We start from the raw sequence: 25,225 nt of genomic DNA on the forward strand, positions 1-25,225 counted from the left end.
GACAGTAGGGTGACAGCCGAGAGGTTCGCGAAGGCTGGAGCCACGCAGCGCCCTGCCGGGGTCCGGCCTGGCACAGCCCGCCGCGGCGAGGACTCGAACCCGGGACTCGCAGCTCCGCTCCAGGACCGGCGCCCATCGCTGCTCGGACCGCGCTCCCTGCGCATGCGCCAGGATCTGTCACTGACCCCCGGCCTCTCTCCGGGACTGTTCCACTAGCCGGTGTGGGGGGGAACGACCTCAGGCGCTGCGTGGAGCGAAGGGCCAGCCCTCGGCCCCGCCGCGCCGTGCGCAGCGTGCCCGCAGCGCACCCCCCCGGCGCTGCGGCGCGGTGGTGCGTGCGGCGGGGGGCGGGCCGGTTGCCCAGGTGAGCGCGCGAGCGCGGCCCGCCCCGCGCGGCCCCGTCAGCGCTGCCAGCGTGGAGCGGCCGGGGCAGCGCCGGGCCCGCGGCCATGGACGGCTCGCTGGAGAAGGTCTGCGGGGCAGCGCCGCGGGGCCGGGAGCGGCGGGAGCGGTGGGTGCGGTGGGGCCGGGGCCGCGGGGAGGGGCGCGGGCTGGCGGCGGCCGGGGTTCGGTGCGCGGCGCTGCCCCCCGGGCTGAGGCGGCTTTGCCTGCCGGGGCTTTGGGGCAGCAGCGGAGCCCCCGGGCGTGTCCCCCTCGGCCCCCACAGCCGCCGGTGTGACCGGCATCCGTGTCCCGGATCTGGACCTGGGGTGGATAACTACCAGGAAATGCTTCAGGAGCGGGTTTTCTGCTTTCTTAAAAAAAAAAAAAAAAAAAAAAAAAAAAAAAAAAAAAGGAAAGATGGAGCTTATTTCCCGTCACTGTTAGCCTTCAGCAGCGTAGGAGAGGAAATATTACTAAATAAATTATTTTACCCATTTTTTAAATTGACGTGGAGGCGTTGGCTGCGCTGTATTTGCTCGGTGCGGCGTGGAAAGCAAATATTGTCTGTGCAGACCGCGGGTCCCGGGCGGAGCCGGGATCTCTGCCCGCCCCGCACCTGCCCGGGGCTCCCGGAGCCTGCGGGGACTCTGTGCCTCTGGAACCGCGAGTGCTTGGTGTGCTTGCGGCTTTCAGCGCACACGCCCCTCCTTGCGTCATTACTACAGGCAGCATGCTCTGTTCTATGTGATCCTTGGGGTGGTCCTGAGAAGCTTGAATGGGATGTGCTCCACTGGAATGGTCGGGAGATTTAGGAAGTATCTTTCTGACGTGGCTAAAAAAAATTGATGTATTACGAGCTTTCTGAAGAATACAGTGTTACAGAGTTTTTGTTAGTGTTTAAAAGCTTCTGTTCTTTACTCGCGCGACTCCTGCTTGTTCTGAAAAAATTTACTTAAGTAAAATTTTATTGGAATAGTTTGGAGTATGCTGTCTATGAACTGGACTCAAAGAAAACACTGGTGTGATACAGGGTTATTGAAAGAAGGTGCATTAGTGTAGGGCGAGTGTAGTACTGGCCAAGCTCTTTGCTTGACTAGTTCATCATAAGAATATGATTAACTATAATCAATAAAGACACTGTAAGAATGAAATACCTAAAAGATGTCCATATTTTGATTATTCTTGATGCGAGCAATATCTGTAATGTCAAAAACTTGCCTGTTTGATTTTTCCATTTATGCAGATAGATATGTGCCAAGAGTTATCATTTGGTTTACTTCCTCTCTTGTTTATCAGGGCTTTTTTCCACATGTGTGATGAAAGACATATTCTCAGTACAATAAAATGCCATAATACAATTATGGTCTTCTAGACACTTAAAAGTAAGTGCCCTCCTCGAATAGTCTTTGGTTAAGATTGTGGTAAATCTGTACAATTTGCAGTTTATCAAGTCTTGAGCATGACATGTCAGAATTCTTCTCCCCTAAATATATTGAAAAGTTCTCCAAGCTGGGATACATTTTTCTGCAGAGAATGTCTGTCCACTTATCTCATGGACATTATTTAAGCATTATCATAATAGATTTGAGACTGACTTCTGTTTGAACCATGGAGTCTCTCCTTGCTGTGTATTTCTGCAGGGTGCCAGTGATGTGATATATACTTTCTAACTTGTATTAACATTTGTTGCAACTTTGTATTTTCATAGCCATTTTGGTCCAATCACCCAATGAGCTGTAATGCAGTCACATTGGGTGACTGCAGTCTTTAGGGTCTTGCAAATGGAAAAAGACTTTTAGCAGATTAAAAACTTCCTGAGAATTCAAAACATTGCACAATAGGATTCCAGTGAAAATCATTGTAGAATCTGACTCACAGGTATGCACACCTCTTGGTTGGATTTTACAAATTAACTTTATTTCAGCAGAGTTATTTTTGCATTATTTTTTAAGATATTGTGTGTCATATGTTATATAATTAAGATTAATTTTATCTGAAATTCAGAAATCTTTTGTTGGGCTGAACTTGTTTAAATAATTCTGAAATCTGTGTTAGATTTCAGAAGTTTGCCTTAACAGATCTATTTTTTTCCCATTTGGATTTTGGTAGAAGTGACCAATCTTCTGAAGGAATTTAAATTTCAAGTTAGGTGACTTAGTCAGTGGTAAAATAGTGCAAATTCTTTCCTTGTAATTTATTGCTATCTCTACAGCAGTACTTTCCCTAAACTTGAAAAAATCTGTTTTGCTTCTTGCTCAGCCTGTGGCTCTTTTTTGCTTCTTTGCTGTTTACCACAACATCCTGGTAAGTTTACAGAAAACTCAGGCAGCAGAGCTGCATTAAGGTCCTGGCACATGTCAAGGGAATAAATAAAGATTAAAAGACTGAATATCTATAAGCAGAAGCCTTGTGATGATACAGTGCCATTTTTATTCAAGCCAAACAGTCATGAAGTGTCTGCTAGTTTTTGTTATCCTAAACTTTTCTTACCCTAGAGAATAAAAATAACATTCTTTTGGCTGAAGAATACTGACATTGTTTGAGATTAATTTACTGTTGAGAAGAGGTTTTGGTTTTTTATGGTAAAACTTTCTTTTAAAATGTTACAGTAATGTAGTGGGAAAATGAGCTCCCATGAAACGGGGAGTGAGCTACACCTGTGAGTTGCTTCTCACAACATTAGTTTATGTAAACTGTTTAAAATTAATCCCTTTATTTCATTAGGAGTACAGCCTACAGAAATGCAAAACCAAGACTGGAAAACATTGGCATAGGAGCAGCATTCTCCCTTTTGATTTTGCAATTAATTTTCAGTCTTATCACAGTTGGAGAATGGCCCCTTATCCTCTCCCCACTTGCCAAGTGGCTCCAAGGTGTGACTTTCTGCCTATTAAATCATAAACAGTTCACAGTTCAAAGTACTTCATAAAGTAGTAACAGATGAGTTACAGAATAGGGAAGTGACTCCAATCAAAGCTATTGCAGGATAACCTTAGGGAGTTGGATTAACACATTGGAAGGCAATGAATGATAGAAGTTGAAGCAGGCTGAGTGAGGTATGTCAGGGGCTGAGGGAGGCAGGAGGTGCTGCGATATGAATGGACACCTGAAAGAAAAAGCCATGGCTGGTGCCTCCCTGGAGCTTGGAAGGATTTGTGTGTTTTGTAACTGCCCTGGCCAAAGGCTGCCTGTGATCCAGGGAAAGGACTGAGTGCAGGAGCTTCCTGCAGCTGCTTTAACCCCCTAAACACCTGTGCTGTCCTGTGGTTCAGGAGGGAGTGTTCAAGAGCTCCTCCCACAGTTGTTTTGAAAAACAATTCAAGACCATGAAAAAAATACTCTGTTTATTACTGGTTTTGTTATTCAAGTGTGTTCAGAAACCTTTATTAACTTAATGGTTTGTTGCCGCAACTTTGCCACACCTATTTTTCTTGCTGCTTAAAAGAAGCAGAAAGTCTTCTGCTTCCCAGCTCCATGGCCTTGCTAATGTGAGCAGAGGAGGGACACACAGAAAGTTCAGCATGCAGCAGGTTAAAGGTGGGCTTCTTCTCCTTCCAGAATTCAGAAGAGAAATCAAGCTGATGCATATCCACTTAGCAACTGGAAAAAAAAATTAGAAGGAATTTAGCCAATATCAGAATTCAGATGCTATGGATTTCATAGCATTTTTTTTGGAGCTTAGTGTAACTTAGGAGTTTTACAGCTGTGTTTTATGTAGTTATTCTTATTGGCAGAAGGGTTTTGTGTGTGTAATTAGTGAGTGAGACAGGATGAGTCACAAGGTAAGGATGTGCAGTATTAAACATCTGATGTCATTTCAGCTGGTGAATTTTATGTTAGTTGCAAACAAAGGCAGCTCAGAGCCCTTTTTATAATGTCTCTACATCTTGAATCTTCATTTACAACAGATCTGAATTTTTGCATGTGGTGCTAAGGAAGGTTCAAACAAGTAACTGCCTTCCAGCTGTTGGTGTTTTATGGCAGCCTGAATTCAATTATGTGAGATAATCACAATCAGTAGATTGTGATTGTTTACTCTCCTAAGGGTTTGCAGGAGCAAAACTGATTTTTTTTTTTTCTGAACTTCTTTCCAGAGTTTCTTTGACTTGGTGCAACTCTGAAAACCACTCAAAATGTATGAACATATTGCCAAAGATCAGATTTATATTTTCCTTTGGTTATGTCTTTTTTCTTCTGAGTATTGAATGCTTGCAGTGTGTGTTGGGTTTTTTTTAATCTGTGATGAGGTCTGGAACTTTTTGTATTTGTACTGCTTTGTCACTTAGTGCTTAATTAGGTTGTGGTCCTCATACCCGGTGGTTTTTGTACAAGTCAGTGTAAAAGTGTAAAAACCTATTTATTGCTGAATGCTGGGATTTCTGATGGTAAAATATTACTAAGTTCTTGCTCTGTTCTTTTGTTCTTCCCCCAAACATGGTAACTGGCTGCTTCCAAAGCCACAGAATAGAGAATTGTCAGTCTTGGTCTGATCACTGTGCCCATGCCTGGCTACTGATTCTTTCAGCCACCTACCACTTGCTGTAATAGGAATTAAATCTCAAAATATTTGGTTAAAAATAGTCTCTGAACATATGGTAACTCTCAACTTATTTTTTTTTCCTTTCTTGATCAATCCTCTGGACGAAAATAGTGTAAAGTCCTCATGTAAATTAACCCCACTGCCTTCTGTGATTAAATTTGCTTTTGTGTCTGCATGTAAGTGAATGCCTGTGGGATTTTTTTTTTGAACAACCCTTGTCCCTTCCCGTGTCCCCACAACCTTCGCAGCAGCTGCAGGGGTAACCACCAGAGTCTTTGGTACCTGGGTGGTGGCTTGGTGTTGAATTTTTGGAGGTTATGCAGAAGCAGAGACTCTAATGAGGTCATCTGAGTATCTCAGGGGTTTTGCTGTCTAACGTGATGGGGCTTAGCAGTGGTGCTGCCTTCTCCCCTCACACTGGGGTATGTTTATTTTTCAAATATAGGTAAATCAGGCTCTGCCAGATAACACCTTCCACATTCCCTGGAAGCTTCAAATAGCATTTAATCCTTCAATGGATAAATGCTCCTGTCCAGGTGTCCGGTGTCAGTGTCACAAGCTTCTGTCTGGCCTCTTGGGTTAAAGTTTATGAAAGAGACTTCTTCAGAGCCAGAGCAGTTCTTTGGAAAATACTTTGAGCTTGTCATCGGTCCAGGGCAAATAAGTTCCATGATTTTAAACTCTACCATCCTGGCAATATCTGTGGTTACCTGATTTCAGCAGTGAGATTGGGATTTTTGGCCTGTTCTGTGCAGCTGGAGGATAATTGCTGCATGTCAGCCTGTCTTAGCTGCCCGCTGCAGGTTAGTTTCACTCTTTTGTCTACATAAGGGGAATTTCTCCAATTAGTTAAGATTAAAAACTGGTTTAAAGGTACAAGAAATAGGAAAAAATAGATTTACAAGGGTATTTGAGTTGGGTGTTTTCTCATCTCTTTTGAAAATTCCCATTGTAAAAGTCTGCTGGGGAAATGACAGGGTACAATACCATTTTATTTCTCATCTAGGGCAGTCTCAAATACTTTTTTGTCTTTCTGCATCCAAATGTTGAGTTTTCAACCTCTTCTAGGATTTATTAGATTGTAGAGACAGTAGTAAGAAAAAAGGGGTTTGATCTTTTCTTGAAAGTTGCATTCTTTTTCTTAAAAGATGGTGGACCCTACTCTAGCAGAAATGGGGAAGAATCTGAATGAAGCAATGAAGATGCTAGAAGACAATCAGAGGTGTGTGCAAAGCATACAATAAAAAACAAGAGTTGTTTGTGCTAAGGGGAGGATTATTTGTGTCACTGGCATTAAACAGAGACACCCCTCATTTTCCTGTAGTTTAAGGTCATATTGTCATTCTGAAGCTTACACCTATACAAATCATCTTTATTTCCATTTTTAAATAAATGTATACATATTTATGTATGCTCTTTATTACCCAAACCAAGTCTGTTTTTCAAAGTTAGATTTATTTTTTATTATTGCAGTGCCAGCAATTTTTGATTCCTGTATATATGAGATTCTTCTCTAAGCTTTCTGTTAAAGAACTGAAAACCCCAACAACTTGGGAACTCTTTAATTCAGTCTGAACAAAACTTTTGTGTTGATCTTATCTGATTTATTCCTGAACCTGTTGTCAGTGAAATAGATATGTGTCAGTATGCATTTCTACAATCAAAGTCAGTTACATATTTGATGTTATCAGAAACGAAATGCAGAGTTTATTCTGTGTCTTTAACTTAGGAAAGTGGAGGAAGAAAATGAAAAGAAATATGCACGGAAGGATATTCCTGGACCACTCCAAGGCAGGTAGGCAGCAGCAATTTTTAGATAATGCTCTTTTCAAGATCTTAAATTACACATAGCATGTTTGTCTTCCAAGCAACTTGCATGAATGGAAAAGTTAACATTTTTCAGGCATCATAATAAACTTTTTCCCATACTCACATAGGGGAAAAAAAGTAATATTGTAATCATGCCAACTATTTTCATTCTCATGTAGAAAAGAGAAAAAAAGATTACTTGTCACTGGTGACTGAAATTTTGAGCTATTGGAATCTGATGGAGTAGTGGTGTCTACAGCTGTGATTGAGACTTAAAGTAAATAAAAACTTCTATTGAAATAAAGTACCCAGATTAAAAAAAAAAAAACAAAACACCCTGAGACTGATAAGGTAGAAAACAGCATAAAACAAACAAACAAAAACCACCAAACCCCAAAAACCTCCTGCCTTTTCAGCACAGCTGTCTTTAAACAGAGCTCTTGCCTATAAGGTAGGTAGGACCATTGTGCCTGAAATGAAGATTTAAATTGGTTGTGTCTTCTGTGGGAGGTGATCCTGCAGGAGGTCAGGCTAGCACTTCAGAAAATATCTTACACCACTGTACAGTTTAGTTGGATTTAGAAAAGTTGAGGTGGATCTTTTCCAGTTTTGCTATGTCATGTGAGAAGTCTAACATAGCTTGTGCCTGCCAGAAACTGAGGTTTGTAGGGAATTTTTTAAGAGATGTGCTGAGTTGTGAGCTGAGGCTGGTTCAGGTGAAGCAAAATGTGGATCCTTAGCTACTGCCTTGTTTGGCTGTGTAGCAATAAGAATTCAATGTTGGCAAGTCAGGCTTTTCAGATCAAATTTTCAGGTATCAGTGGATTTGTTTTTCTGAGTCTCCTACTATAAGCAAGTAGGGTTTTGAATTGATTCAGCATACTCATGTTTGTGATCAGTTTTTCTGAGACCAAGGAAGCATTTCTGCTCCTGTACTCAGCATTCAGTAAAAGTGGAGTCTCCCAGGTGGCCTCTTTTAGATGCTGGTATTTACCTGTCTGTGTCTCTTTAATGTAGTTTTGTTTCCCCTCCCAGTGGCCAGGATATGGTGAGCATACTCCAGTTGGTTCAGAACTTAATGCATGGAGAGGAGGAAGAGGAAACTTCACAGTCCTACAGGTGAGGCCAGTATCAGTTACTGAGTGTGGAAGACACCTGATTTTTTTAATATTCTGATCACTATAGAAGCTATTGACTTAATTTTAATTTCTATATGTGTTTCAGTATATATAATTTCCCTATATATTTTAGTATATCTACTTATATGCATAAGTATATATATATTATGTATTTTAAAGTGTAAAATATTGTGCAACCAGGTAACTTTTTAAAGGCACCTTACATTGTATAGTGAAGCAGAATAATGCATGAGGCTTGGCTTTCTTAAAATTACAAAGCTTCCATTACTAATTGCTAAATTGAGTTATACAAGGGAAATGTTTCTCATGTGACAGCTCATTTTTTCCACTTCCTCAAAGTTGTTTTAAGTCTTAAAGTATTGAATACCAGTAGACTTTTATCATGTATCTCTGTAGATTTTAAAATGAAAGGAAATAAAATTTGTTTCCATTTTTCAGTAAAATGGAAATAGTACTAATTGATTTGCAGAGGATTATTGAAAACTAACATCCAAAAAATATGTTCAAGATTAAAAAAAGAGTCCAAAAAAAACCAATAAATAAAAAACAACCACCAAACAAAAAACCCTAACAAAGAAAAGCAGTGACTCTAAAAATAGTAATATAAGTGTCCTGAGTTTTCTGTGCATAGGAGAGAAGACTTTCAAGTCCCAGGGCAGATAAGGTGCTTAGTTCCAGCTGATGGTGGCTGGCTCAAAAGCAGGAGTTGTTCCTGTGAGCAGCTGGGCTGAGTGAACTGCTCTGTGTGCACTGGCGGCTTAGTGTGACACGCAGGAGGGTGGCTGTGATATACTGCACTTAAAAATCCGGAAAGCCCATATTACTGTAATGGCCATGACTTGGGTTTGATTGGCAATTCCTCTGTTCTGGCTTGCAGACTTCAGAACGTTGGTGAACAGGGTCACATGGCTCTACTGGGACATAGTTTGGCTGCTTATATATCTGTGCTGGGCAGGGAAAGACTGAGAAAACTTACAACAAGGATCCTTTCTGACACTACTCTCTGGCTCTGCAGGCTTTTCAGGTGAGTCGCTGGGAATAACTTGTGTGACAAGGTAGTGATAATGTTTAAAAATGGATGTGATTCAACTGAGGATGTCAACTAAAGAAACGGTGTCACAAACTTAGAAATCCTTGGAAGGTCTGAAACACAACCTTAACCTAGCCTGAAGAATATCAGGTTGCATTATCTTTAAAATTAGCAGTCCAGAATTCAAATCTATATTAAAACCAGAGTGAAGCCTTTTGTGTGTTTCCTCGCACACTCCATTTTTAGTAAGCAAGGTTTTGAACTTTCTAAAGGCAATCTTAAAGGAACATAGATGTTTCTTTCTTTCTTACTCTGAGTCTAAATGAAAATATATACTAGGCTTCTCTCATTGTTAATCTCAGCCTGTCTTGTAAAAGTTTTCTTTTAATCTAGTTTAACCTGGGAAAATAGAAGGTTTTGTATTATCTTCTCCATCCTGTGGCAAGCTATTTTGTTGGTCAGTGTTATTTTTGTCCTTACACTGAGTGTTGGTTTCGTTGCTCATATTTACTTGGCTTTTCTTGCAGGTATGAAAATGGATCAGCCTATTATCATGAAGATGATCGTGAAGGTCTCCTAAAAATCTGTCGGCTTGTAATTCACACCCGCTATGAAGATTATACACTCGAGGGGTTTAACGTGCTCTACACTAAGCAGCCTGTCATATACATCAGTTCTGCAGCCAGAACAGGCCTGGGCCAAGCTCTCTGCAATCAGGTAAAGTCAGTCGAGGAGGTTTTAGCTGCAATTAGAACCTGACTAGCTTCATATTGCCTGCATAGCTTTGGGGATTTTGGCAACTTTTTTTTTCCTTGTGGTGAAAATAACAGCAAAGAAAGCAGAGTCCATACTGGGCATAATGTCAGCTGTAGTGGACCATGCATTTAAAATAAAACAATTTGTCTGGGAAAAATACTTTGAGTTTTTATTTACAGCTTGTGTTTCACAGCAGTGACACAGTGGGAGGAAGAGAAATTTTCTGAATATTTCCAGTGAAAGGATCCTGCATGCTAACTTTTTAAAAAATGAGTGATTGTTTCTAGGTTGCATTGTGATTTACATAAGCTGTTGGTCATGTGAGATAGACCTGAGCCAAACATACACAATTTGTCCTGTGCTTTTTCCTTATTAATTTGATTATGAGTTTTAGCAGAAAACTTACTTTATAATGTAATATTAAGGTTTCTCTTGTCACACTGGGTTTTGTGTCACTCTGTATTTGTGAGCACATGAAAAGAGTATTTCTCAGTTGAAATCCCATCATTTCTGTTGCAGTTAGGGTTGCCCCTTTCCTGCATGTGCCGTGTGCCTTGTAACACTATGTTTGGATCTCAGCACCAAATGGTAAGTTTGTCCTCCCTGAGAGCTCTTTCTGTGCTTTGGTTGGTTTTTAAGCCTCATTAAATGAATATCAAGTATGCTGTTTGGAAAACCTGTTAATGCATTTACTTTTTCAACTTCTAAGTCTTCTGTGTTAAAGATGTGTGAATCATAGATGGAAATTTTCTAAAAGCAGTTTGTATCTTTGTCTTGTCATTTGCAAAATATTGTAATGGCTTTTAAGTAAAGTGCTTTTTAGTGCAAGATTTCAAGAATAGGAGTAGTTGGAGTACTTTCACAAACTACATGGTGTATTTGTGTTTTATTTTTCATAAATGCTTTATTCAGGTTATTTTGCCTTTGAGAGGAAGAAAGTGCATGCCAAAACCAAAGACACTGAGAATGTTTCAGAATTTCAGAAGGCTGTTCATTTTCAATCTTAATGCATTTTACCAGTTCAGCAGAAACTATTCATTGTTTGACAATCATTGTTTTCTTACTGATACCAGGATGTTGCTTTGTTGGACAGACTGATTAAAGATGATGTTGAGTTTGGAAAACTGCCTTTGTTGCTTGTGGCCAATGCTGGTAAGTGCCGTGGACAAACAATCACAAAAACCCCCATGCTACTTCATGAATACATATACAATAAAAACAAAAAATATATTTTCCTAAGCAGCTCAGTGGTTGCATATCAAGAAATATCAGGAAATATGTTAATGAACACAAAATAATTATCTGTCCAAAGGGGATTTTATTTAACTGATTCAAATTTGGATTGTGCTGTTACAGTTCTGCATGTGTCAGTTGATTTATTAATATGACTGTAACTTACTTTAGTGAGCACAGAGCTCTTCTTAAAAATCAGTTTTACATTAACACTTGAGAATTTTTTGATGGATGTGCCATCAACTTTAGCTTGAAAAATTATATTTTTCTTCTAGTTAATTAAACACATGTAAAAAATTTGCTTTAATTATGTATGGGGGAGGTGACTGTTAATTGCCTGGGACCTGGAAAGTGATCTGAGATCAGTTCAAGAGGCTGATTTAGTGGAGCCTCAGTGCAGGCTGATCCTCTGTCACTGCCTTTTCCCTGCTCCACCCAGGGACTCCAGGTGCTGGGCACACGGACAAGCTGGGCCGGCTGAAGGAGCTCTGTGAGCAGTACAAGATGTGGCTCCATGTGGAAGGGTATGGAACTGGAGACTTACTGCTCTAGAACTGTGCTCATTAAAGAGGCTGACTAATAGACACCATCTAATTTAAAGCTCACAGAGAGCCATAGGGCCAACTTTAGTTTGGTCATAGTAAGCATTTTATATGGTTTTAATTTTATTATTGTGAGATAGAAATTGATTTACATACACAGGAAGAATAAATTGGAGATGTAATTTCAGCACAGATTAATTATCACTTTATTCAGATGGTAATCTTATCTGCCCTTGCTTTGAAGAGCTTGAAATATTAATAAAAAGACCTTCTAGGCCAGGGAGGGCTAAAAACACCTAAGTCAGGGAGGACATCATACAGTGGTTTTGAGAATGAAATGGCACTTCAATGAAGGTTGTCAAGAAGGCTGCAGCAAGAGCAGTGCATAACACAATTGGGAGGGGGATTAAACCAAGAGGAAAAATAAATTCCAAGAACTTAGACAATGTAAGTGAAGACTCCAGTGCTCTAAGATTACATTTTTTGAAGCTGAAATAAGGGCAGTTTCTCCTGGTATTTTGTAGAATAGCTGTATTTGCATACAATTTATTTCTGATACCAAACTGATGCTAAATTATGGATACAACCTTGGGTGATGATTTCACCAGATGTTGGACTGAAAATTTTTAGAACAAAGTAGATTTTTACTTTTGAGTTGTGAATCACAGAATACCAAGTAGTAACATCTCCTGCATTGTTAATGAAAAATATATGAACAAAAATTGCCTCCCTTTATACATCAGTATGAAGTATGTAAACTCCAGATTAAAATGCTGTCTCAATGCATATTTAATATATGCTAAACCAACTTTTTTTTTCCAGCGTGAATCTGGCAACTTTGGCTTTGGGTTATGTCTCCTCTTCTGTACTGGTATGTTTCACTATATCTAGAAACTTTAAAATGTGCTTGTGTAAGGTTAATCAAAACATATGGCTTATATTGTGCTTATTGTAATAGGCTGCAACCAAATGCGACAGCATGACTCTGACTCTGGGGTCCTGGCTGGGGCTCCCAGCAGTGCCTGCAGTGACTCTCTACAGACACGAGGATCCATCCTTGGTATGCTCAGATTCTCACTCACCATTCTCCAGATCCTGGGCTTCTGATTCTGATCACAGTGTGCTGCCATAAGCATCTAAACTATAATCTCCAAAGCTGACAAAGTGGCAGCATTGCAGAGAAGTTAACAGTGTTAACTAAAGTCTGTTTTCCTCCTCAGTCCTTGGCAGCGGGGCTGACCTCGAGCCAGCCCGTGGAGAAGCTCCGTGCCCTGCCCCTGTGGCTCTCCCTGCAGTACCTGGGCCATGATGGCATTGTGGAGAGGATAAAACATGCCTCACAACTGGTGAGCAGCAGCTCAGCAGGGATTTATGACAGCTCTTGAGAGATCTTTCTGCTTATTGTGATGTGTTGTAGAAAACTCAACTAAAATACTGCAGTTGTTGACAGTATAACATTGGGTCATATTGTTACACCCACGATGAAAGCACAGGAAAATGTTTGAGGGAGGGTTTGTGCTTTTACTATTAGATTGTATGTATATTTTTATAAATGAGAAAAAAAAAAGTCTTTGTTCTTCCTAGACAGTGAAGTATCATAATAATTTCCTTTTTTATCACTTCTCTTAACTATTTTTGCTTGAAAGCTCTTCAGAGAGACTTTATTTTCCTACTCGGTATTGTATTGATTTAAATAATAGTAAATTTACTTTTAGTAAAAAGGACTTCAAGACATTTCTTGAGGTACAAGTGCACTATGTTTGGGGTCCTTACTTTAGTAAAGGTTAAGGTCCATTATAATGTGTTAGTTACAAAATGCAGTGCTTATATGCAAAATATTGTTTCTTAAAGGACACATTTTGTAGTCATTTAGTAGTATTTTACTAAACCCAGAAAATACTTTTCTATTATATTCCAAATTGACAAATTAAAACTGGATGAGTGACTTGTTGGAGGGGTTTGCTCAAAAATTGTGACTGTTTAATGTTTTTCAGAATAACTTTAAATTTGTGAAACTGTATTTCTCTCTTCCATTTGTTCTCCTTCTGCTCTGGTCTTCTAGAGTCAAAGGCTGCTGGAAAACTTGAAAAACCTGGATTTCATTAAAACCTCGGTACAGTCTGTTTTTAATACTTTGCTTGTATATCTTAGCTTCTGCCTGTTACGATAACAATAACTGACTAGAATAAATTATTAAAAATATTATGTTGATCATAACCATTGTTTTGGAGACGCTTGGGATCTTTCTGATTAAGGTCTGGTGTACAGTGAAAGCTCATGGCTTGGTTGTGTGTGACCTCTGGGACCGTGTTTTTCCCATGTACCCATGAGAGTGCAGAAGAGCATCCAGAAGTTGTGTTCAAAGCTTGATTTAATTCCATTTAGAACATGGGGTTTCTCCATAATACATCTATGAAACCAGTTTCCCTAAGTGTCTCTAATATATTCTGGCTGCATATTACCCTGCTGTTGAGATTATATTGTGAACCCTGTGATATTGTACACAAAAATTATCCCAGCTGTGGTTTCTACACCAGAGATAGGTTTAGAAACCACAGCTAATGTATTCATTCCAAATGCAGTTCCTGTGAGATGTCCTGTACAACAGGGATTGGTTATTTTACTCTGACCCTCATCCCAAATTTTAGTTGATATTTGATGTATAGAAAATTTAGACAGCTTAGTGAGTAAGCTGTAGAATATTAATGGCCTTGGGAGCTCAAGTTACTGTATCACTTACCCTCATACTCAAATAAATCTTGGATTTTTAGGATTATGAAATGTAGCCTCGGACTGTCTCCAAAAGTAGCAAGTCAATTTCTCCAAAGCAGGAGCAATCAAAATCTTTCTTTTCCTGCTGGAACTTTCTTGATGTTTCCCAGTGATTCTGGGGTGATTTTCAAGAGAGCTCAAGCTTTGCTCAGCAGTGTAAGGAATTGTACATGGTGTTAAATCTTTAAAAAAGCAGGGGAAAATATTTTTTTTCTTTTAAGGTTGAAGATGAACTGAGTTCGCCAGTGGTGGTTTTCAAGTTTTTCCAGGAATATTCAAATAGAGGTATGTGATGTATTTAAAACCAAACAATGACCAAAAAAACACCCCTCTCTATACAGTACTTTAAACTACTAATCCACCAAATTAATTTGAGATAAATGTGATGTAATGCAGTTCTCTCATGTCATATGCTTTTAAAAGGTTGTGAATGCTGGTCACAATCTGTAACAAATCATACACATGATAGCTTCTTTTTTTAGACAGACTGCAATGTTTTAAATTTTCATAACAAGTAATTTTCTGCCTTCTTGAATTAGAATATTTGCATAGGATTTTGATCTTGGGAGCAGATGATGGAAGTCTCTTAAAGCTGCAGGCTGAGTATGAGTGTACTGGTGGGGAGAGAATTTGGTTTGTTCAGGTTTTCTGTTCCTTTCAAACATTTCATAGCTTGTGGCAAGCACTATAATGCTGTGGTTTGCTGATTACAGTTCCTGTTGCAATAATCTTAAAAGCAGCAGAACACATTTGGAACAGCTCTGGAAATGCTGTCACAGGTATTAGATATTTGCAGCCTTCTGTGACAAGATTTTGCTTTGTGAAAACACTGGTTGCTTTCCATTGGGGCATTTTAACCTCAAAACTCAGAAGTATTTTACTGGATTGGTTTTTTTTTTAACTTATTACATTCAAATGTTTTACTTCCAGTATTTATGGTGTTCAACATATTTTTACAAAAACATCCATGTTCGTCTGCTGCAGGCCCAGTACATGGTGTAGATGTGTTACATTAGCTAGGAAACATCATTGTCTTTTATCTAAATTTTAGGTTGCCTTTTACTTAATTAAGTAAATAAAACCCCACTTCTGTGATTCTTGTGTCTTTGGTTCAGATCAGACCTCACATGCTGCACAGGCCTCAACTATTCAGCACCCCATAATGAGCAACAAAAGGCACATTTATGACACCTTCAATCAGTGGGTAAGAATGGATGCTTTTTTCTTTAGGGAAGGGGAGTGGCAGTGGAGTGGTTCAGGGGGACATCACAAGCTGTAAATCTTTTGTTAGAGTAGTTTGAAAGATGTTCTTAATCTGATTTCCTTTGCAAAACTTGTGGCTGTTTAAAACATTCATTTGCTCTGAAGCAAAGTTCCTTTCACATATCTGATCATTTTACACATAATTAATAGTGAAATGATTCCTGAATATTAAGCTGTTGGTTGTTCCCTTGGTATTGTGGGAATATGTGTGAACTTCAGAATTCTTTTATGTCAGCCAACTGCTGTATTGCCAATGTCTGTGTATTCTTGAACAGACAGCTGTCTTTTCCAGCTCTTGAGTTAATTCTAGAAGCCTGTGCTGGCAGAGCTGAGCACGTGCCTGGTTTGGATCCCTTGTGCAGTAATGGTGGCACACCTAATAGCATAGACAATTTTGCAGAAAATTCTGACTTGTAACACTTGCAGCTTATCCCAAATTTCCTTGCTTTTAAGGATCTGTTGAATTCGGTTATGTCACCCGCAGGGTGTAGGATTTTGGTGCAAGAACTGATTTTGAGAGAAAACTGTGTCCATGGAGCCATGCCCTGTCCAGTTCCCTAACTGTGCCTTGTCCCTGCAGCTGGGAGAGCAGCTGGCACAGCTGGTTCCTGCCAGCGGAGTCGATGTGGTGGAACTGGAGGATGAAGGCACGTGCGTGCGCTTCAGCCCACTCATGACTTCTGCAGGTAACATTCCCTCAGTCAGCCCCTTATGCCATTCCCCAGCAAAGCCCAGCATTTACAACAATCTCCTGGGCTAAAAGCAGATGTGCTCAGTAAGCTCCTCAGAATATTCTGCTGTGGAGAGGATTTTCTTATAAACAAACCAAAACCGCCTCATTTTGCTGCAGGTCACCACTGGGTGCATTAATGGGAACCCAGCTGTTGTGGGTCACACTGCCTCACTATCTCCTGGTTACTTTTTAAACTCATTAGGAAAAGCAGTTAAATTCCTTCCCTCAGCTGCTTAACACCAGATGCCTGAACTTTCTACACAGGTATTTCAACACTGCAATGGTGCTTGTGTTCAAAACACAGCTACGTAGCTGGAATAATTATTTACTAAGCCTCCAGGGTTTTCTATGACTACTGATGGAGGGGGGATAAAAAAAAAAATCTGTGTTTTGGAAAGCAGAAGCACAGAGCAGTGTGCAGGGCTCAGGGGGTGCACAGGATCTCCTGTTGGCTTGTGTGGGATGAGGGGCATAGGCTGTAGCACAGCTGACACTCATGAGAGAAGGTCCTGGTGTACACAGAACAGCAGATTTTAGAATAAAATTACTTGGTGATGATGTGATGTTTTGTTTTAAACCAACATGGAAGCTAATTCATGTTCAGCTGGGTTATGGGAAGAGGATGTTTGTGGGATTTTTTTAAATGCGAATTACTGATGTAATGTAAAAGGGTATTGTAACATATCCTTATTAATTTGTAACATAAGAAAAATCCTTTATTCATTTTTATGAAATTCTTACTACCCTTCATTTTGATGTATCAGTGCATAGATAACTGAACCAAAAATCCACTTACATAGACTAAGATATTCACTACTATCTGTAAATTATATTTGTGATTAACTTGCAGAGCAGCTCCTTTACAAATCCCTAGTTCAGACATTTGTGTCACATCCATCACACTTATCACACACTAACCCTTCTGCTCTGCAGTTTTAGGTACTGAAATACAAGACATTGATCACTTGGTAGACTGCTTAAAAATGAAGATTCCGGTGTTGACAAGCACACTGCAGCTGAGAGAGGAGTTTGAGCAAGAAGTGAGAGGAACAGCTAGCCTGTTGTATATTGAAGATCTTGGCTGGCCAGGGTTAGGTGTTGTGAGGTAAATTATTTCCTTCATGCTGTGTTTGCAAACACTGTGCTTGAGCAGACAGGGCCATGTGCTCTCTTCAGTGGTCATTTGGATGTTTCATTTGCTGATCATTATCTGGCTTTGCACCCAGTTGAAGCTTTTGAGTGCTTTTTAGGAAATTGCCTTTATAAAGTAATTTTTTTTCGATTAATTCTTGAAGAAAAGCTGAAGAGCTGCTTTGGGCACCATTTGTAATACTGGAAGCAGTGTGTGTGTGTGTGGGATATGTAATGAGCAAGTGCGTTCCACTGTCTTTAGCCAAGCTAATTTCTATTTTTATCTATAATGACACTCACTGATATGCTGAATAGACTTTTAAAAACACTCCAGGTGTCTGTTCTGATCATTTGATGCAGCCCTCTGGGAAGGATTCTATATAGTCAAAACAATTCAGGTGTAATCAACATAGCAACCAGAAATCTTTTGTGTTGAGATTGCAGCAGCAAGCTCAGCCCACCCCCCCAGTCCCTGATGACAAATGCCAATAAACTGGCTGGTAGGAGCTGTAATGTTCTGAGGTTGTTGTTTGTAAAATACAGGATTTTGTAGAAATGTACTAAATGTGTAGGTGCTTTTGTATGTACTGTAAAGTGAAATTACTGTATTTTGGCTTGGTTTGAAGGTACAACTATCACAGTGATGAGAAGAATGATGACAAACAAGAAGAAGAGCTAGAAAAAATCAATACAGAACTTCTGAAAAAGTTAAATGAGCTGGAGTCGGATCTCACGTTTTCTTTGGGTAACTGCACTATTTAAAGAATTTCTCTTCAAGCTAGTAGTCATTCTCCTAGCTGTGCTAGAATGATTTGATGGGTGATTATAATGCAGAATGAGCTGCTGCCCATGTGATTATTGCAGAAGGAACACCTGTAACTGTTCCTTCCTCCCCTGTGTTTTGGTTCAGGAGTGCTCATCAGGTGAGTTGTTCTCAGAAATCCTTGTGAAAACTGATGTGTGGGCAACTATAGACCAAGAAGGGTTCCTTGCCAGAAAGAAAAACTGCAGCATTCCTGTGTGTAAACAGAGCCTTCTGGATCTAGTGGAAAGCAGATCTCATTCCAAACCCACTGGCACTGATGACTTCACTGCTCTCTGTGGCTCAATTAAAAGCTTTAAATGATTTTTGTGATAATTAGCAACACTTTCACATTTACACAGTGCCACATGATAGGTGGAAGTATTAATTTACTTATTCAGAGCTCTGATATTTTTCTAATCAGCTGTCAAAATTAAGTGTCCTATGGTTGTGGAACCAAATAATCTGTAAATGGCTGAAAGCTAAGGAGTTTAAAGCATATTCAACACTGGTATTTATAACACAACTCCCTGACTGTATAAAATATCCACTGTTTTTCTTGCTCAGGTTATGTTTCCTGTCTTTGAAAACCCCCAGGGCTGAACTTTCTTGGCCTGCATAATTTGTACCCACACAGATCCTGCCCTTAGGTACTGGAGGGGGGTGTGTACTGGGATTTCCAGATTCACAAGCACAAGTGCTGCAGCCCTTGCAGGATTGCAGATTTGTTCAGCACAAAGATCTGACTCTCCCTGTGCCCCCAGGTCCGGAATTCGGAGGGCAGAAGAACTGTGTTTACATTGGCATGGTCACAGAGGATCTGGATGTGTCAGAGTTGGTCGAAACTATTATAGCAACAGGCAGAGAAATTGAAGAAAATTCAAGAGTATGTATTAATAACTCACAAAATATTGAAACACCTTTTTTTCTCCCCTTTCATATTGGCTTCAGGACATGGTTTTGTTCATTGTGAAAGTAAAACTTGTGCTTACCCACCAGAGTTTTATTTACTATGGAAGGAATAATCTCTGTCTACATACAGAGAGTTATGGATTATGTTATTGTGAGGATCTCTGGATTTGTGTTCATAGTCCTGTATGCAGTAGTTCTAATGAAAACCTTCACTGGTACTTAAGTAGCCTCATTTCATCACTCAGATTTTAAGCTGTCAAAAAACAAAAGTGAAGGTGTAAGTTGATTGTGAGCTGGTGTTTCTCTTCACTGCTAGATGTGGTGGGATTGAGATTCTTTATATACCAGCTTTAAGATAAGACTATGCTCTAAAATATGTGAAAAACTTTTAATTGGTGTCTTAAACCCAGAAATTACAAGTTACCTATTGAAGTAATAAAGCTGATGATGCAACTTCTATTTGTCAAAGCACTTAACTGAATGGAGTTCTCCAAATGTTCTCTAAAATAGAATTCTTCTTAAGTGACCTGCATTATATCTGTCCTTTCATTCTGCTAGTGTTGGGCATTTAATTTTCTTACCTCAAAAATAAATAGAATTTCAGAAATCCTTTGCCTATTTCTGCTCATGGGAATATGTTGATTATGGCAATGAATTTTTTTCTAGCAGTGACTTCCTGCCCACTCTGGATTCCCTGTGCTGCTTGGAGGGTAACATGAGGAATATTTTGTCTGTAGAGCACCTTCAGTTTTTTAACTGTTGTAGTGGAGAGGTTGGAACTGAACGGTCCCCTCGGGTTCTGAAGGCTCCAGGGAGGAACAGAGTAGTGGAGGATTCAGAAGGGTGCAGTCCTTGGGACCAGCTGCAGTAAATCTGTGGATCTTCACCATTTGATCCAAGGCTGGGATGTGGAACCCATTTGTGAATGCCCCTTGCTCGGCTCAGATGAAGAGGGTTGGTACAAGAAGGAAGATTTTACAAAAAACCCACATCAGTCCAGCCTGCCCTGAGCCATGCAGTAAAGGCACTGAAAGGCAGGACCAAAGCTGAAGGTGACTGGGCCAGAATCACCGTGGTTCTTCCTGGTACTCTGAATCCACCCCACTGCCCTCCCTCCTGTACCCAGGGACTGCCACGGGTCTTGACAGCCATGGGGCTCAGTTCCTGCCGGGCCTCTCCCTGAGGGCAAAGGAGCAGCTTCCTCTTTTTCCTTTTATTAGCTGACAGGAACACAAAGTTTTGGCATTTTGGAGGAAATGCCTGTCCTTGTGCAATGTTAAAACCAACGTTAATATATGGCAATTGGCATTTGTCTCGCACAAAGATGTAGCTTCTTGGATTTGTTCATTCCTTGTCCCTGCTGCTGTCCCAGTAAGCTGCCTGCCCTTTGCAGTATAAAACACTGCTGCTGCTGGCCTGGGCTGCCACAGGATCAGTGGCACTTCTTTATGAGAGCAGGAAGACAACACGGCACATAGACTGACACCTAACTTGTTACTGCGAGGCTGATTTAAGTCCTGGGTGTTTCTAGGAACCAAAATATACACTATAAACATAAACATTCTTCCCAGACATTTTTATCTGAGGATCATTTATATGCTAAGCAGGTTTTCAAAGAATTTGGGTCATAGGCTCATTTCTAAGTGTAAAAAAAAAAGTTCTATTCCTGTTTAAAATTACATTATTTCCTCTGGGTTTATGTGTTAAAAAATCCTGCAGTCAGCATTGTACATTCTTTAATTTGTAGTCATAATGAAATAGAGATTGTCACATACTGTCTTAAATTGGAAAGGTGTCTGTCTACCCTGTCTACATCCTGAAAACTTGAACTAAAAAGACAGTTTCAAGTCCAAATAATACATATCCTTATTTCTGGGTTTTATTAGCTGTTGGAAAACATGACTGAAGTTGTTAGAAAAGGGATACAGGAAGCACAGCTTCAGCTTCAGAAAGCAAATGAAGAACGACTGCTGGAAGAGGTGAGGCTACAAACACCAGCCCTGTGGTACCCTGAGGTAACTCATCCCCTGGGGGGCTCTTCTCACCAGTGTTGGGTTGTGCTTTGCAGGGGCTGCTGCGACAGATCCCAGTGGTAGGCTCTGTGCTGAACTGGTTTTCTCCCTTCCAAGCCTTGCCCAAGGGAAGGACGTTCAATTTGACTGCAGGTAGGGCTTGGGGCACCTGCAGCTGTGTCATGCTGGCACTGCAACTGTTCAGTTCTGTGCTTGTTTGATCATGAGTGACATAATCCACCCTCAGGATGTACAAGAGCATGCTTTGCACTATTTCTGTAACACCCAGTAAGAATCTTCTTCTCTCTTGTACAGTTTACATTTTGTTCTTGCACGTTGAATCATGTTAAAAAAAAAGCCACGATAGAGGGATCATTCCTGTGACCTCTAGCTGCATATCCTGGAGGAGTTTGGGGGGGTAAATACGTGAGCTGGGGGTAGCTTGGTCTGAGCATATCACTCCTCATGTGAGTGCACCTGCATCCTCTCCTGTCCTTCCAGGGCACTCGTGTTCCACAGCGCCCCTGACCAGGATGTTTGCCTGGAATCCTGGTTTGGGATGGCACCTGGCTGTTGCCATCCTGATAAGTGCTGGTCTGTGTGCTAAACTGCATGTCCAGCAACTGGAGCACAGCTTAAAGCCAGCTGGGGCCTGGCATCAATTGGGCTGTGTGGGAAACAGTAGTAAATGGAATGGTGCAATGTGAAGACTATTTTCCTCTCAGATTTGTAATTTGTGTCTGGGGATGCAGAAAGAGCTGCCTATAAGCTTTTACATCAGTGAGACTGATGTACCAACATAATACTTCCTGAAATTATAAATTTTCACTGTAGTAGTACTGTGGCAGTCACAGAAATGAAAACAATCCTGGGCTCAGCAGAGTATCTGGCACACCCAGGGCAGTGGCCCAGTCTGCGTGTCTGTGCCCTGCAGGGAAAGCTTCCTGCTGCGTTCAGGGCCTTGGTGACTCTGGATGTGCCAAGTGACAGGTTCTTAGAGCAGAGAACAGCCCATTCCCCTGGGAATGCTGACCCTGCATGGCTGGATGTCCTTCCTGGCAGCTGGGAAGGTGTCACATGCCCAGGGCTGGAAGGAAATGGGACTACAGAGTGCAGCAGTGGTGTGAAATGAGGGTGGGGGGAAACGATTCACTCCTGAAGTCTCAGCACTCGCGTCCCTGGGTACTCAGAAATGCATCACCCCCATGTGACAGTTTGAACTCAAATACTGCCATGTCACAAGTTTTAGTCAACTTTTTTTTTTTTTTTTTTTTAACTTGCAGGCTCTCTAGAATCCACAGAATCTACGTATGTATCAAAGGCCCAAGGAATAGGCAGCACTCCACCACCAACTCCCACTTCCAGCCTTGCAAAACAAAGACTTCCTGGTAAGTTTTTGTGTCTGAGTTTAATTTCTAAAACTTCCCTGACACAGGAAGGCCCACGTGATTTTTCATCTTTTGGAACATCGGAACTAAAGCTAATCTTCTACCACCTTAAAAATCTTAAAGTGCCCATGGCACAGAACACTGCCCCAAGCTGTTCTCTTCCCAACATGTTCTTCCTGGGACTACAGAAAGTTGTCCCATTAACTGACAACTGCCCAGGAAGTCTGGAATCTTCCTGTAGGATATAAAGAAGTTATTGGGCTTTAAAAATTAACAGGTAAGCAAGCCAGAAGTTTTATTTTAAATCAAAGCCTGATAACATGTAGTCACATACTTCAGCAGCTGCATTTCTGTTGCTACCAAACATTTTGTGGCCTAAGCCATTCTGAGGTGAAGGTATGTTAAATCTACGGCACTCTCTGCTTAGCTGTATTAGTAATCAATGCTGATTTGCCTGGCAGGAACCCCAGTTTTAACTCACCTTCTGGGCTGATGGCTTCCAGCCTATGACTTTGAGTGCAGTTGTTTAACCTGGAATGATTTCAGTTTGTAAGCAGGCAGCTTGGCTTCAGCTCAGTTTTCTCTGTCTCTGCATACGCAGGATACAGTAACAGGTGCTATTACTTTGCAGACCTGTCTGGGGCTATGTTCAGGGTCCAAAGTAGTGGGCAAACAAAACCTACTTCTCTGCTGTTACAAAATTCCAATACTTCTTCCTTTGAAACTGAACTTGTGCACACCACTGTTTGTATTTGCTGCCTTCGTGGGTACTGAATGCTTCAAACACTTCACAGGTCAGAAGGCTTTCAAAAGGTCTCTGAGAAGCTCTGATGGGTTCAGTGAGACCAGTTCCATCAGCCACTGTGAAGATCTGGACAAGCAGGATCAGAGACCCCCAAATCTCTCTCCCGGCCAAGAGCAAGGACCTTTGGAGAGGGAAAGAGCAGAGGAGCAGAAGGAGGTGGCACAGGCAAAGACAGACACTGAGGACATTCACAGTGACAAATCACCACCAGACTGCACCAAGGCAGAGGACCAAGCAAGTCAAAGATAAAATCCAGAGTGTGGATTTCAGACTGTGCTGAGGAGGCCCCTGCCCAGGGAGGCAGGCTGGTAACGATGCATTGAAGATGTGAACAGTGCCACACACAGTACAGTAATAACTACTGTAACTTATTAACTGGGATTTTGCACAAATATCCATTCCCTCCCCCGGGACAGAGATTTGTCTAATTGTACATTTGTTACAGTTGCTTTAATCCTCTCCATGTTAGTGTCACCAAAGCTGTAGTGAAATTTATTGAGTACTCATGAACGTTTGTAAAAGCACTTGGCAGTTATCATTCCTGCAGGAATCCACGCATGATAAATTGCTAACTAACCACTCAGCCATGCACATGATGAAAAATACAGCTGCACCCAATAATTATAAAATTATCTTATGTTACTATACTTTATAAAAAACTGCCAGTTGTTCATCCTTTTAGTATTTAAAATTCAGTTTAGGCTCTCCTGCAAAACTTCACCTGAAGTCACTCTAGTTCTGTGTTGCTTCTTTTCTGTTACCTTCCCCACAGCCTGCCCCAGAGCTGTGGGGTGGGGGGCACTGGGGCGGGACAGGTGCCCTGTGGATGGGAGTCGCTGAGGAGCACTGGGCCATCACCCCTTTGTTCCTGCTCTTGTACCACTTCACCCCCAGCTGCAGCCCTGGGTATGGTGGGACAGAGTTAGTGAATTTTCAGCCTTCTAGAAAGCAATAGTGCCTCTGCATGCCTGGCCAGCTTCCTACCCTGCCCTGGGAAGGAGCACAAGGCACTGTTACTTTCCTTTGCACGGCATTTACACACCAAATACTGAACATGTTCATGCAGTGTAACTGGAGTTCTGTTGTGTATTTTTAAAGATAGCTGTAGTAAAGCTTGAAAAACCAATACATGTGATGGTTATGACACTTATTTTTTGAATAGCACTAACTTACCTATGGTAGGAATTGCACAGAGTAAAAGGAAATTATTTAGGTTATTTACATACAGCACAACTTCAGAGTGTTTGGGACTACTTAATGTACAAGCAAAGCTTTGAATAAATCAAAATCCAAAGTGTAAAAGTGTCTTCCCCCAAATCATCTTAATCACTTCACTGCAAATTTTCAGAGCCTATTGTGGAAAAACCATCTTGGCAGCACTTGCTTTCCCAAAGTAACCTGATGGTGATACTAACCCTCCCCTCCCTCTAGAACTGGATACAAGTACTGCAGTTTGCTCCATTTGGGCTTTTTCCTCCCACAGGTATCCCTTAATACCATAATGACAGTAGTGGTAGTGGGACTTACTTTGATAATCTGCAAAATTTGAGGGTTTTGAATTGTACTGGCACTTGATTTGACTCTCAGCTTCTGAAGCCTGCAGTGCTGGGATGCCATGAACAAAGCTAACTTTGCTTGTAATTTTGGGGTAATTTTATGTAAATCAGTGCAATTTTTTCTAAAGTGCAAAAGCAATTAAATTGACTAGTCTTCCTCCTTGGTTTCTTTAGTGCAATGAAGGACGTTAATAACAGTAATTTGGTGGGGATAAAAGTTATCCCCATAAAGATTAATTTTTAATGTTTTTATATTTGGAAATGTTAAATCAGTAGTTTTGTTGGAATGAGCTTCATTCTTTAAATACTTACCTGAATGTTTCAATAAAGATACTTCAAATTATTACTCTGGAATTAAGTTATTGTTGAAGGACACTTTGCTACATTCCAGCAAACCCTTTCTTTCCTTGCATGTGCA

The 25,225-nt window shown here is 40.8% G+C and overlaps 1 protein-coding gene across 4 annotated transcripts; it reads left to right on the forward strand.

Annotated features, from left to right (window-relative positions):
- Positions 1 to 229: 229 nt before the first annotated feature.
- Positions 230 to 25,150, forward strand: PDXDC1 (pyridoxal dependent decarboxylase domain containing 1). 4 transcript variants are annotated; one of them, XM_030284765.4, is made up of 23 exons: positions 230 to 364; positions 6,073 to 6,146; positions 6,654 to 6,719; positions 7,769 to 7,852; positions 8,750 to 8,896; positions 9,430 to 9,619; positions 10,178 to 10,246; positions 10,732 to 10,810; positions 11,331 to 11,415; positions 12,256 to 12,304; positions 12,392 to 12,493; positions 12,654 to 12,779; positions 13,496 to 13,546; positions 14,427 to 14,490; positions 15,321 to 15,409; positions 16,049 to 16,154; positions 17,135 to 17,306; positions 17,959 to 18,077; positions 18,899 to 19,020; positions 20,933 to 21,025; positions 21,115 to 21,211; positions 22,342 to 22,446; positions 23,241 to 25,150. In XM_030284765.4, exons 2-23 carry the CDS (start codon positions 6,073 to 6,075, stop codon positions 23,498 to 23,500), a joined length of 2,349 nt encoding a protein of 782 aa, XP_030140625.4. In that variant the 5' UTR covers positions 230 to 364; the 3' UTR covers positions 23,501 to 25,150. The 4 variants fall into 4 exon arrangements, with proteins under 4 accessions (XP_030140625.4, XP_002197812.4, XP_072791876.1 ...); XM_002197776.7 differs by having other exon boundaries at positions 328 to 470; XM_072935775.1 differs by lacking the exon at positions 230 to 364 and adding an exon at positions 377 to 511.
- The last annotated feature ends 75 nt before the right edge of the window (positions 25,151 to 25,225 follow it).

Source organism: Taeniopygia guttata, chromosome 14 (assembly GCF_048771995.1).
Source record: "Taeniopygia guttata chromosome 14, bTaeGut7.mat, whole genome shotgun sequence".
NCBI classification, from domain to species: domain Eukaryota; kingdom Metazoa; phylum Chordata; class Aves; order Passeriformes; family Estrildidae; genus Taeniopygia; species Taeniopygia guttata.

Bases quoted from the DNA above. Each gene is read 5' to 3' on its own strand.
- PDXDC1 (XM_002197776.7), top strand. From the start codon at position 450: ATGGACGGCTCGCTGGAGAAG. The intron at 10,247-10,731 runs GTAAGTTTGTCC...TACTGATACCAG, and splicing joins TTGGATCTCAGCACCAAATG to GATGTTGCTTTGTTGGACAG. The intron at 12,780-13,495 runs GTGAGCAGCAGC...CTGGTCTTCTAG, and splicing joins TAAAACATGCCTCACAACTG to AGTCAAAGGCTGCTGGAAAA.